General features: G+C 50.2%; 1 protein-coding gene across 9 annotated transcripts in view; it reads right to left on the reverse strand.

The window, feature by feature from the left end:
• The window catches only part of fgfr3 (fibroblast growth factor receptor 3), an 81,448-nt gene extending 75,453 nt beyond the window's left edge, over positions 1-5,995 (reverse strand). For 8 of the 9 annotated variants that reach the window (XM_035610368.2, XM_035610366.2, XM_035610364.2 and 5 more), the window contains exons 1-2: positions 5,387-5,995; positions 467-686 (exon numbers count right to left, since the gene is read on the reverse strand). In XM_035610368.2, coding sequence (XP_035466261.1) covers positions 467-608 — 142 coding nt within the window. In that variant the 5' untranslated portion in view covers positions 609-686; positions 5,387-5,995. Of the gene's footprint in view, positions 1-466; positions 687-1,032; positions 1,205-5,386 lie in introns of those variants that run through there. The other variant, XM_035610362.2, reaches the window with a different exon arrangement.
• Positions 5,996-13,473: the final 7,478 nt, after the last annotated feature.

Here is a 13,473-nt window from a genome sequence, read left to right on the forward strand (position 1 = left end):
GACTCGAGCCGTGCGCTCTCGTTGACGTGCTGCAGGACAGAAGTGTTTTCACCTCACGCTCGTCCTCCTCCGACCAACAGAACACAATCAGAGTCGCAGGAAACCCGGCCAATCGCCACATTTCGAAGTTCGGAGCCAGAAGCCCAAAGCCGTTTTCAGACACGAACCCCCGGACGATGTCATTGTGCATTTCCTCGCACACCGCCGCTCCGGAAAAGTTCAGGGAAATGTTCTGTGCGTGTCTGGAAGCAGCCCTAATGAGCAAAACCAACTAGGGTCATGAGAAGACTCGGGCAGAGATCTCTGGGAACTGCAACACTTTACTTGTATCTCGCCGCACTGTGCTGAACATCTCCACAACGCTGCACGCGTTTTCCTGGAATCTCACTGAAGACATTGCCGGTGTGCGTATGACCAGGCAGCACAGACATAAAGCGCCACAGGGCCCGTTGTTGCGTCCTCCTACCTGTGGGCGGAGCGGTGGGCAGCCGGGCCGGCGCGACGCACAGAGGCAGGACGACGGAGAGCCAGAGGGAGCACCACAGAGCCGTCATCCCTCCGGACGGCGCGGCGAGACGCGGCGCGGCGAGGCCCGACTCAGACGACATCCTGCGCCCGCATGCTGTCCGGCAGAACGGCGGCCTCCGGCGCCGCAGGAAGCTGTCCGCGGCGTCCCCGCCAGCGACCTGAGGGGGAGAGAGAGAGAAATCAAAATTGGGGAGCGTCGAGCGATGGGAGAAGGTGAGAAATCAACGCGGTCGGGAGTAGAGAAGGGGGTACGACTGGAATAGGGAAAAAAAGAAAAAGAAAAAAACCACTGGGCTCTGAGCAGATATTCCCGACCTGACATTCCTCACAGATTTCAGGGATTACGATGGAAATCCCTCTTCGCCGTTTTTCCCAGAAAACCTCCTCGGAGCACCTGATGGTTAAGACGTGCGGATGCTCAGCTCCGATATTGAAGCAGCCCCCCCCCCCCCCCCCCCCCCCACCCCCCAAACACCAGTTCATTAACTAATCAAGTGACTTCACCGCAGCATGAGAGGAAAAATGCCACACATCGCTCGGCGACCTAAACGTTCCTTCGACCAGGACAAGACTCTTCCGCGTGGTCTTTGCAACCGATCGACGCGGATTCACGCGTCTTCCTGTAGGATGGTGGAATGCCGGAGTCGACTGTGTCAGTTGCCCAACGTGCCCGGAGGCTCGCGGGTGGGTGGGAGGGAGGGTGGGAGGGAGGGGTGACGGGCGGAGTACCTCTGCTCTCTCTCTCTGTTTGCTTAAGCAGGGAGGGAGAAGCTGGAATGCAAGAGAGAGAGAGAGAGAGAGAGAGAGAGAGAGAGAGAGAGAGGTGCTCAGGAAAGTAAACTCCACACACACCCACCCCCACATTACCACGGTGAGCTTAAACTTCAGCGGCTCTGCCCAGGGTTCAGAATAGCTTTGGCTGCGAGTTGGTCTGTACGCCGACGATATCACGCTCGCAGGTCTGGCGAGAGAACACACACACACACACACACACACACACACACACACACACACACACACACACACACACACACACACACACACACACACACACACACACACACACACACACACACACACACACACACACACACACACACACACACACACACACACACACACACACACACACACACACACACACACACACAGTGCAGAGAGAGGTCGTGTTGTCTCAAGTCTTAACAGTACTGTTTTTCTTTCCCTCGGAGGACCGGCGGCCCACTCTCTCCGGTCCGGGGAGGCTCAGGTTTCCACATTATCCAACTTCACACAAAGAAGACACATGAATAGATAAAGCAAAACACACACACACTGGCCGTTGAGGCTCCTTCATGCGTCCACGTCCTGCTGCAGCCCTTTTTAATGTTCCCTGCGAGCTCTTTCTCTCCCCCATCCTCTGATTCCCTTACGACACGAGACGCCTCCACGCCGCCCGTGGTTTGTTTACCCGTCGCGATAAGGGCCGATCGCAAAAAGGGCCTCCCTGATTTGGAACTCTTGTTTTCTCTGGCTGACACACACACACACAGACACACACACACACACGGACACACGGACACACGGAGACACACACACACACACACACACACACACACACACACACACACACACACACACACACACACACACACACACACACACACACACACACACACACACACACACACACACACACACACACACACACACACACACACACACACACACACACACACACACACACACACACACACACACACAGCTTCTTTCTTTACGGGCACTTGACTTTGAGAGCTGACACAGATTCAGATCCGTTGGCACCACGACATGAGCCACGTAAGAAGAAATTGGTCAAAAACAATGCCGGCGTCGGATTGATTGACTTGGTGAAGGGTATTAGTTCGGACCACATCGTGAATCCTTGAATTCAAGCAGCAGCAGCAGCAGCCGTGTATTAAAACATGATTGATGGCATGAAATTGAGACAAATCACAGTTGCGTGTCGGGAGCAGTTGGTAATGTCTTGACAAACCCCGTAAACTTATATCCTCTATTTTTTTTATGTGAAATATTAAGAATGAACTGTACAGCCAACTAAAAAAAAAAGGTGATTTCTCTTCACAACCTCAAGAAGAAGAAGAAGAAGATGAAGACGAGGAGGAGGAGGAGGAGGCGAGATGGATCCCAAAGACCCAACGTGGAGTTCAAAGCCTCCACAAAATGATTTAATGCTAATATTTTCTTAAAGCATGAAGGGGGGGGGGAGAACCCCAACCATCGCTGGGAATAATACACAAATATTAATCATGCAGAACCATCTTCACATAGTAACAGCTCACAGGCAGAAAAGGGCTTATTTTCTTTTTATTACACACACACACACACACACACACACACACACACACACACACACACACACACACACACACACACACACAGCCAGTAATCTTTAATTATTAAGCCCAAGAATCAACAGCCGACAGATCGACTCTGGCATTTATGATTAACCGGAGTCAAATTCCTTGTTTGTTTACGCAAACCTGGCCAATAAAGCTGATTCTGATTCTGATTCTGATTCTGATGGGGGAAAGGGGGGATTAGAGCAGTTTTCTGATTTTTCAGGGGAGAGCAGCCGGGTGGGGGGGGGGCCTGAAGGGACACACACGAGACGGACGCGCTTGTGACTTGGATACCTGTCCTCTGTGTGTGTGTGTGTGTGTGTGTGTGTGTGTGTGTCGCCTGTCTGCAGGAAACACACGAGGACACTTCAGTGGCTTCTGGGAAAATACCGTAAAAGCACAGAACCGCTGGGAATCGACTTGCAGTGCTCACGACAGACAGACGCCGTGGGAAATTAAAAAATGCTGTAAAGCTCAAATACGGTCGATATAAGGTCGATTTGTATTCGTCTCGTGGATAATATGTGACTTCATGAGCGCGTTGATGAGAAGAGGGGACACGCACCAGCAGGGACGACCCACGTTCTTTAGGGTGTTGTTGTGGCCGCAGGGTGAGCTCCAGTAGGAACATGGGACAGTTACAGAACGATATGAAGTTCATAACTGATTTATCACAGACATATTCGAGTCCTACACAGCTGTAACACCAAAGGACATTCAACTTCTAGAAAAGGCCGGATAAGGCCACTAGTTTTTTCATGACAGTGAAGTAGTGTTCGTGCTTCACAGAGATCACTTCTTCTTCTTCTGCTCCTCGGATTAGACACGTTGGAGCCAGTCAACGCGCCGTGCGCCTCTTCGTGGAGGATGGAACGAACCCCGCACGCAGCGCGAGGGTCTGGGGCCAATTCCGCTTCGTGAAAAGAGGCAATCAGGGTCTCATTTGGAGGCGAAACGTGCGCGTGTGCGCGTGCGCGCGCGCGAGGCTCGCCTCTGATTGGAAACGCGGCAAACACGGGCAGCATGCGTAATTATTTCGGGTCAATAAGTACAATAAATTTGCAGCATTAGGGGCAACTATCATTATTATTATTATTATTATTATTATTATTATTATTATAATGCAGCAGTATACAAAGTCCTAAAAATCTCATTTGAGCAGCCCCCTCGCGATAATCAGAGCATTTTCTCCCCGGTGATGACTTGACAAGGTGCGATTCCAAAACGGAGCTGAGTGACCCCCCCCCCCCCCCCCCCAAAACAAAATGGAAAAAAATCATGCACCATCTGAATCCGATTGAAGCGTGTGTTTGAAGGGGGGGGGGGCTGAGTGATCTGACTGCTGCTGCTGAGGATGATGAGGAGGAGGAGGATGAGGAGGAGGAGAGAGAACCGCGCGGCTCGTTCATTCAAAGGGAAGGAGGACGGGGGAGAAGAACAAAAAATCTGCTGCTTTCTGGAAGAAAAAAAAAGAAACTTCAGAGATGATCTGAGATCTGATGTGTAATTCATGTCCGCGCTGCTGCTGCTGCTGCTGCTGCTGCTGCGCGATGCGAGCCGAGGAAGACGTCACTGTTGCAGTGAGGGGGAAAGGCGTGTTCCGGCCCGGCGAGCGACCAAAGTCCACGTTTGACTTTTCGTGTGACAGTGAAATCAAACGTGGACACGATTGATTGATTGATTGATTGATTGATTGATTGATTGATTGATTGATGATCGATGGAAAAACCAAACTCGTCCCAGACGCATCTGAGGAGCGTCTTCACGCGCAGCCAGAAACGTGCGTAATTGCAGGATTCCAAAATCGTTTGATGGCATGTTTCCCCTCATTCCAGAAAGAAAATCCACAAACCACAAGTGTCAATATTTTCAAAAATCCCGATCAGGATGCGTTTATGGGTCGAGATTGACTTTGAGATTATCTTTACGCAATTTGATTTCCACTGATAAACAAGGAAATACGCACAACCAACTTCCACATATGTTTTCCCAGCGTGCGTAATTTCGGCCAGCAGCAACAAACCAACCAACCTGCGCAACACACACCACCTCGCTTGCGCACTTGGTGCTTTAAAAAAAGAAAACACGCGCACAGATTGGGTCCGTCCTTGTCGCGCCGACACCGAACCCGGTGCGCGCCGGTTACGCACAGACCAGGAACAGGCTCAGAACGGAGCCTCTCTCTCTCTCTCTCTCTCTTTTCTGCCCGTTCCTGCGCTGACGGCACCGCCGCGGGGCTGCGGCTCCACTCACTCACCGAGCGCACACGCATCCGAGGTGCAACACGGCCGGAGAGAGCTCCCGGTGTCCGACGCACAAGGAAGTGAAACCACCCCCACCCCCACGACTGAGACGATAATAACGAGAAGCTATAATAATAATGAGAATAATAACAATAATGAGAATAATAATGAGAATAATAACAATAATGAGAATAATAATGAGAATAATAATAATAATAATAATAGGCGACTTACCCAGATTATTCCGTTTCGACAGCAAATCTCAGTCGTTCATATGTCACCATGCATCCAGGAGAAGAATCACCGCCTTTATTCTCCGGTGAACTTCGTAAAACAACAACAATCCCAAACTCTCCTCTTTAATCCCCAGGTCCTCGTGTCGCGCTTCGGGGAGCAGGTTTGGCGACGGGAGGAGAAAAAAAAGAAAAGAAAAGGAAAAGAGGAATTAGTCAGAAATCCTCCCTCACGAGTTCCTCGTCTCGGGCCAAGAGAGACCCGACTTCTTCTTCCACTAAATCCTGTCGTCCGGTGCGCGCCGCGGTCCAACGTGTCCAAACCTCCCGCGGGCTGCTGCGTTCATCCCGGCGTTGTGCGCGCTGCGGTGCGGACGAGGCGGTGTGTGTGTGTGTGTGTGTGTGTGTGTGTGTGTGTGTGTGTGTGTGTGCGCGCGGGGGCTCCGCGCTCCTCTCCAGTCTCCAGCGGGTCGGTGAGTGTCGTCGCCTCGGATCAGCCAACCCGGACTGGTGCCTCTCCTCCGCCGGCTGCCAGTGAAGTACAGGAGCTGCCGCGCGACGCGGCCGGCAAGCCGCCACAGCGCAGGGGACGAGGGCACTTCCGGGAGGGGAGCTTCAAAATAAAATGAGATTGGGATTTTACTTGCGGTGACGCAATGCTTTTCCCGAGAAGGATTCTATTTAGGACCATATTGTAATCTGTGCAGCACAAATTCTGTGTTATCTGCACAGTGAAATATTTTCCCACATCACACTATAGAGAAAGTATTATTCACCATCTCAGTTATACAATAATGAGTGTTATCGCCTTAAAAATGCTTAAAAGCATCTTCAATTATGTCATGGCCAGGATCCCCTGGAAGAAGAGATATTGTATCTCAATGGGGACTTCCTTGTAAAATAAAGGATTCATAAAAAAATTAAAATAACAAAAAAGTATAAATCATTAAAAAAGAAAAGAAATATGACAAGAGTATGAGTTACTAATAAATAAAGTAAGGTTGGTAAGGATGAGTATGGGGGGGGGGGGGGGGGATGCGTAAATCAGAAGAATCACATTCAATAGGCGACTACACAGACTGGACTCTTATTTTGAAGGATGAACCGTGGTTGTGTTGTGTGTTTTGCGGACTTGACCCTTCCCTCCCTCCCTCCCTCCCTCAACCCCCCTCCCTCCCCTCTCCTCTGGTCGCGCCTCGGTCCAGGGTCCTTCTGCCTGGTCCGGCTGCGGGGGGAGGGAGATCAGATTTCGGCGCGACGCCCCCTCCGGGCCCGCCGGGGGCCGCGAGTGACGGATGGTCCAGGCGCCTCCCATCTGTCCCGAGACGCTGCTGCAGAGTCCAGAGCTGCTGCGTGACACAGAAATAAATAAATAAAGAGACTGAGAATGATTCCTGGACGCTTTGTAGTCAGTGGTGACCAATGCGGGGCGAGGGGACCCCGAGGGGACCCGCAGGAGCCCCTAGGTGGTCTCAGAGAAAAAGAGGAGAAAACACAGAAATGCATTTGCCATTATGTCACTTTGTGAGTTCATGAATGCATCGACACAATGTCCAGAGAAAGTCGATGTGAGCGGAGAATTTACATTTCTCTTTGGTCGTCTGCAGGGCCGGGGCCATTAGGGGGATAGACTCTGAAAGAATCACGGGGGCCCCGGAGCTGCACGGGGGCCCTGGAACATGTCAGGGATTAGAGATGAATATTTTTTCCCCGGGTATGCTGTGTATGAGTGTGAGGCTTTTTTTAAAGCCCCATGTTATCTGAAAAGTTCCCTTTGAGCCGCTCGGAGGCATTTCGGCCCAAATAAAAACGGAGAAGTTGGTTCGGAGCGGGACCCCGCAGACGTGGGTGCGACGCTTTCTGTGGCCCCTCAGAGGATAAGGGGTAAAGATAATGGATGGACAGATATTCCAATGGAATGTGGAGAAAATCCCGTTGGTGAAGCCGTCGCTGCTTTGTTATCCCACAACAATTAACCTTATTTCTTCCCCCCCGTGTGTTCAACCAACATATTAACCATCACATTTCTGTCCGTCTGTCAAGCTTAACACTCTTAAAGTGTAAACCGTGTAATTTTCAATCACTAGCACACTTCCAACAGACCCAACCCCGGAGTGTGCCGGAGCGAAAGACAGTAAAACCCGCCATTAACCACCCGTTTACTCGGCCGTTGGGGCTAATTAGCGTCGCCATGACGGGTGCTGATAGCACCCGAGGTGTTTGAACGACGCGCCAAATTGCCGCCATCTCTCATGAGTGTGTTTGGAGAAAAGGGGGGGGGGGGCAACTTTACGGCGCCATAAAGCGCAGCGGCCCTCTGCTAAGTGGAGCCGCGGAGGAGGAGTGTGCCGCCGCCGCCGCCGAGTTCGACCGGGAGACGTGGACGGACTCGCCCTCGCCGGTGATTTGTGACGTTCTGCGTCAACGCGGCGTCGTAAACGTCGGAGGAAAGGTCGACGGATGTAGTCGAACGTCCACTTGACACTGAGCAGCTCAACCAAGGACGGATCGTTGGATCATTTGAAGAGGCCCGAAGACGCGGCATGAAAACTAAACAGTATTTCACTTAAAAACAGCAAATTCACATGTTCTTTTATCTCTTCTTATTATGCAACTTTTCTTGTCACTGTTTGTGGGGAATAATCATACGGTCAATTCAAAGGTGGTAATTTCCAGTTTGGGCAATTTCAATTACAATTAATTTTAATTAATGACTAGAATAAGAGTTAAGTTGAAGTGTGTCCGACATGATTTGTCAATGTCTTTGCCGTATTCTTTCCTGCCAAGTTGGACAGAACTTCTTCAGAAAACACACAGTCGTAATTATCCTCACTCCATCATTGACTTGAATGGTATTTGTTTTCAACATGACATGGATCAGTCCAAATTATTCCTACGCAAATTTAAAAATAAAGAATGGTCTGGTTTGCAATTTGTAAAAACCAACCTCACTAACATAGCACTTAATCAAGTTTGGCCCAATGATGAGGACAATAAAGTTAATTTACAGCGGCTATAAAAAAGTAGTCACCTCCTTTAAACTAGTCACGATTTATTGTTTTACAGCGTCGACGACTCCAAGTAGATTCAACGTGGACACAAGTGGACAAGACTGTTTTTACGTCCAAATCAGACATAAACAAGATATATTCACCCGTGGGCACATTTAAACCATCACTGCTAGTTTTTAAAACTGTTTCTATATATTGTATAGTCCCCTTTTTATTCAATAATGGAGATGAAAGTGATAAATCAAGGTCCAAATATCCTCCTCCTCCTAACAGGTGATATTGTTCTTCTCGGGGCTCATTCTCACGGGAAAAGCCAAGCGGAGAGACAACATTATTAAAGTCGGTGAGAAAGAGGAGGGCCGACTCCATGATGATGATGAGGATGAGGATGAAGGCCCCCGGCTCGCTGACCCCGTGGACTTACAGTTTCTCCGTGAGAAGTGCTCGGCGGGAGGGAGGCGAGCTCGGGGAACAAAGGCCCGGCCGCTCGCGGGACGACGAGGTCGTACAGATGGTGAGAGTGCTCAGTCAGACAGCTCGAGTACTGATGACCCCTTCTCACACACACACACACACACACACACACACACACACACACACACACACACACACACACACACACACACACACACACACACACACACACACACACACACACACACACACACACACACACACACACACACACACACACACACACACACACACACACTCACTCCTTGACTCGCCACGACTGCTTATGTTCGTAGGAAAACAAAACTCCCCCCTTGCACCCCCGCAACACCCTACCTTCTAAATTAACACACACACACACACACACACACACACACACACACACACACACACACACACACACACACACACACACACACACACACACACACACACACACACACACACACACACACACACACACACACACACACCACTAACATTCCTCCATCCCCCCCTCCCCCCCAGGGAACAGATCAGAGGGAGATGAAAGGTGAGGTCCTTTTCATTTAAAACAGAGTTAATAATTAAGAAGAAGGCCTCGGAGTTCAGTTCCACTGCCACGCCGGGATGATCCAAATGACGGGAAGAGGCAGAAAGAGAAGAAATAAAAAAATCAGAAAACACCTCAATAATTAATTCTTTTCCGCTTTTGTGGCCCGTGCGGTTTTATTTGGCCTTTGGCATATTTCCACTGATAAACCCTCAACGAGCTGCTTGTTGTTTTCTCTCTGGGCTCTGGTGCACCATGCCTATAGAGTGTGTGTGTGTGTGTGTGTGTGTGTGTGTGTGTGTGTGTGTGTGTGTGTGGGCGAGAAGCCGATTGACTCGCACTCGGCCTTGTCCGGGGAGGAGGTGGACAAAAAGCCGCAGAACTAATCATTAACACCAGAGATTCGGGTCAAACAAAAGACGGCGCACAAAAGGGGAAGGGAGCTGATGATCACCGGCCGAGGCCACTCAGCTCTCAGCCCTCTGCTGCTGACCCACGGACACACACACACACACACAAACACACACTCACCCGCTGGTGAGCAACTGTCACAGATCGTCTGTGGTGCCATCACACACACACACACACACACACACACACACACACACACACACACACACACACACACACACACACACACACACACACACACACACACACACACACACACACACACACACACACACACACACACACACACACACACACACACACACACACACACACACACACACACACACACACACACACACACACACAGTATGCCAGGGGTTCCCATCGCGGGGGTCAGACCCCCCCTCCACGAGGTCACGAGATGAATCAGAGGAGTCGCAGGATGATTAATTGGATCTAGGGAAGAAGGAAAAAACCACTGAACATCTTATTGGTTTTCTTCCCCTCTTATCTTTGTTTTTTCTCTCCTCGTTTCTTAATTACTAATCATTCATTTATATTAACTAAAGTCAAGTCAAGAATATTGAGAAAGTGCTTCATAGACATGAGCGCCTGTTTCGTGAAACAAGAAATGAATGTGAGTTATAGTTGAGGCCGTGTTCTCATGCTGCGTTCCGTTATACCTCGGAACTCGGAGCCCGGAATGGCCAGATCACGATAAGAGATCGCAACGTGATTGGTTGTCCGCTCTTCTTCTTTGTCTTTAATGGCGGTTGGCAAACGGAGTAATAGGCGGATGATCGTCGATAATAAATCGATTGTGGCGATTACCTTAGACCTTGTCTAACCAATGTATGGTTGGTTTTGATGCGTTCGTAAAAAGTTGTCTTGTACGCCGACAATATATACAGAGAGCAAATGAAGTCTCCACGTAAAATGTCAGACTACTCTTTGAGAGAGTTCTTTGCTGATGAACGTTAAGGATGTCAGTCAAGGGAAACTTTGAAATAGGAATTCACAAGTTGTCACATGTTTTCCACCGAAGGGGCCGGTCGGAGCGGCCGCAGCAGAGTCAACGTACTCGGCACCGTCTGAATTAAGGATTTGAATCCGATGCAGTGAAACCCGCCTGATGTGGTCGTCCGGGTAAATGAGAAGAAGTGCGTTGAAGATTATTTATTAAGTCCCGAGATGCTAAACCCCAGACTCTGTTGTCCCGGGACAGAGTGGCTTGTTGTTTTGGCACTCGCCGTCCGTCTCCGTCTCCGTCTCCCGCGTCACCTTCTGCTCGGATTATGAGCCGAGGCGTAAAAACTGAGAGTCAACAGAGGAAACACAACAAGCCCCTCAGCTGTGTTTGCATTTTGCACTCACCCCGGAAAAAAAGAACCAACCAAAAACCTCCAAGAGTCCAAACTTTACTGGAGAAAATCACACACACACACACACACACACACACACACACACACACACACACACACACACACACACACACACACACACACACACACACACACACACACACACACACACACACACACACACACACACACACACACACACACACACACACACACACACACACACACACACACACACACACGTCTGTGTATTTGTACGGCCGCAAAAAGGAGAAAGATTTGAGGAGTGAGAGAAAAAGGGTAAAAAAAATAGCATCAAGATAAAAGCAGCAACATTTATTGGATTTCTGGATTTCTCTTCCCATGCAGCCTCTTTCTTTTCCTTTCTTTCATTCCAACACCCGAGCGTGATCAAACAAAGCGGCGTTATCTAGCCGTCAGACCTGAACGGCGAGTGATATCTGGGTTCAAATGGGCGGCTGCCAGCACTCGGCGCAGAGGCACAGGGCGGGAAAAAAAATAAATGAAATACAACTATGATTTGAATAAAAGAAGAGGAAAAACAAAGGAAGACGCGGACGCCGGCCCGCACGCCGGCCAGACGCTGGGAGGAGAGTAGCTCGACCGGATCACGGTGGAGGCGGCGGAGACGCTGATCCGTGCCGGGATTAAAACGGGAAATGTGAAATGCTCATGACTCACACAGTCGGAACCCAACGTAGACCACGACGACGGGAAGAGTTAATCCAAGGGAACGGCGGGAGAAGACAGACAACTTTGGTCGGAGCGGCTGCGACTGACAGATGTCAAGATTCGGATAAAATCGTCATTTGGAATGAAAAACCTTTTCTCGCCTCACGTCTTCCCTTTTCGACCTCAGTCAGTCCTTCCGTCATCCCTTCTTTCCTCTCCTCTCTCACCCTCCTCTCACGCGTTTCCTTCTAACCAGTCTGAAATGATCCACAGCCACAGATAGTAGATTCAAATACGTCTGAACCACTACGGACTCATTTCCTTTCTCGTCGGCTACTGGGCCTTTCTGTGTGGAGTTTGCATGTTCTCCCCGTGTGTGCGTGGGTTCTCTCCGGGTTCTCCAGCTTCCTCCCACAGTCCAGAGACATGCAGAATGGAGTTAGGTTCATTGAAGACTCTGAATTGACCGTAGGTGTGAATGTGAGAGTGAATGGTTGTCCGTCTCTATATGTGGCCCTGTGATAGGCTGGAGACCTGTCCAGGGTGAACCCCGCCTCTCGCCCAATGTGAGCTGGGATTGGCTCCGCCCCCCGCGACCCTAAAATAGATAAAGTGGTAGACGATGGACGGACGGACTTCACATTCAAAACACAGGTGTGTGGATATTTTGAAAATTTCAACACACAAGTTCAAATTTGTTCTACAACCTCTCAAGTGTTTTTGTTTTCGGTGAGTATTCACCTTCATACTTTCCACTTAGTATGTTCTTATTGTTTTGCTATATGTAAAGTTGTTTGAGACGGGGGCTGTGAAAGAGGAGCCGCAGGAGCCCGACGTGTTCCACGGAACACCGGAGCGTGGGAAACCTTTTCCAGTGACGGCCCGCATTAGAATCGTAACGCGTCCCCTTTGATTTCTGCCCCGTTCCCTCGTGCGGTTGTGTATTTTTTTCCCCTCACAACTCGCCGGCGTCACGCTGACCGCATTTTCGGGCACAGCTTCCAACTGAGCTCGGAGGAAATTGGTCATCCTCAGGTTCCGGTGTCGGCCCCTCGGAGGGAGAGGAGAAATGAGAAAGAAACAAGAGGCGGCTTCCTCCAGCTGCGATTTCACACCGGCCGCTCTGCAATAACGGCCTCCGTGCCTCGGCCGCCGTCTCTCCATTTCCTCGCCGCACGGCGTGGCGACGGAAACCCAAACTAAACCTGGAGGGCTTCTACGATCGAGGCTTGGGCTTAAAAAAAAGAAAAGGAGCAGTGCAAACAGTTTTCTGGACGTTTTGTTTTGTGTGTGTGTGTGTCTTTCGTCCAGCTGTGACCTCTGACCTCCTCCGCTGTCTCAGCCGCGTACGCCGACAATCAGCCACGGCGCCGGCGCGTCTCCCGCCCGGGATCTCCGTGTCCTGCGTCGCGTCGACGAAGAGGGGCGAGCAGAGAGGAGAAGAAAAAAAATGAAAAATTCAACACAGATGAAAAGCTATTTTCTGCCCGCTGCTCATCCAAAGGCTATTTTTAGCCCGATATGTTTCTCCCTCCGCCTCACTCGTAACCACTCCCTCCGATTCTCACCAACATCAAACGGCCGCCGCCGCCGCCGCAACCGATGGACTTGAAATAAAAGATAGATAGAGGAGGGAGGAGTGTGT

Source organism: Scophthalmus maximus, chromosome 15 (genome assembly GCF_022379125.1).
Source record: "Scophthalmus maximus strain ysfricsl-2021 chromosome 15, ASM2237912v1, whole genome shotgun sequence".
In the NCBI taxonomy this organism is placed as follows: Eukaryota; Metazoa; Chordata; class Actinopteri; order Pleuronectiformes; family Scophthalmidae; genus Scophthalmus; species Scophthalmus maximus.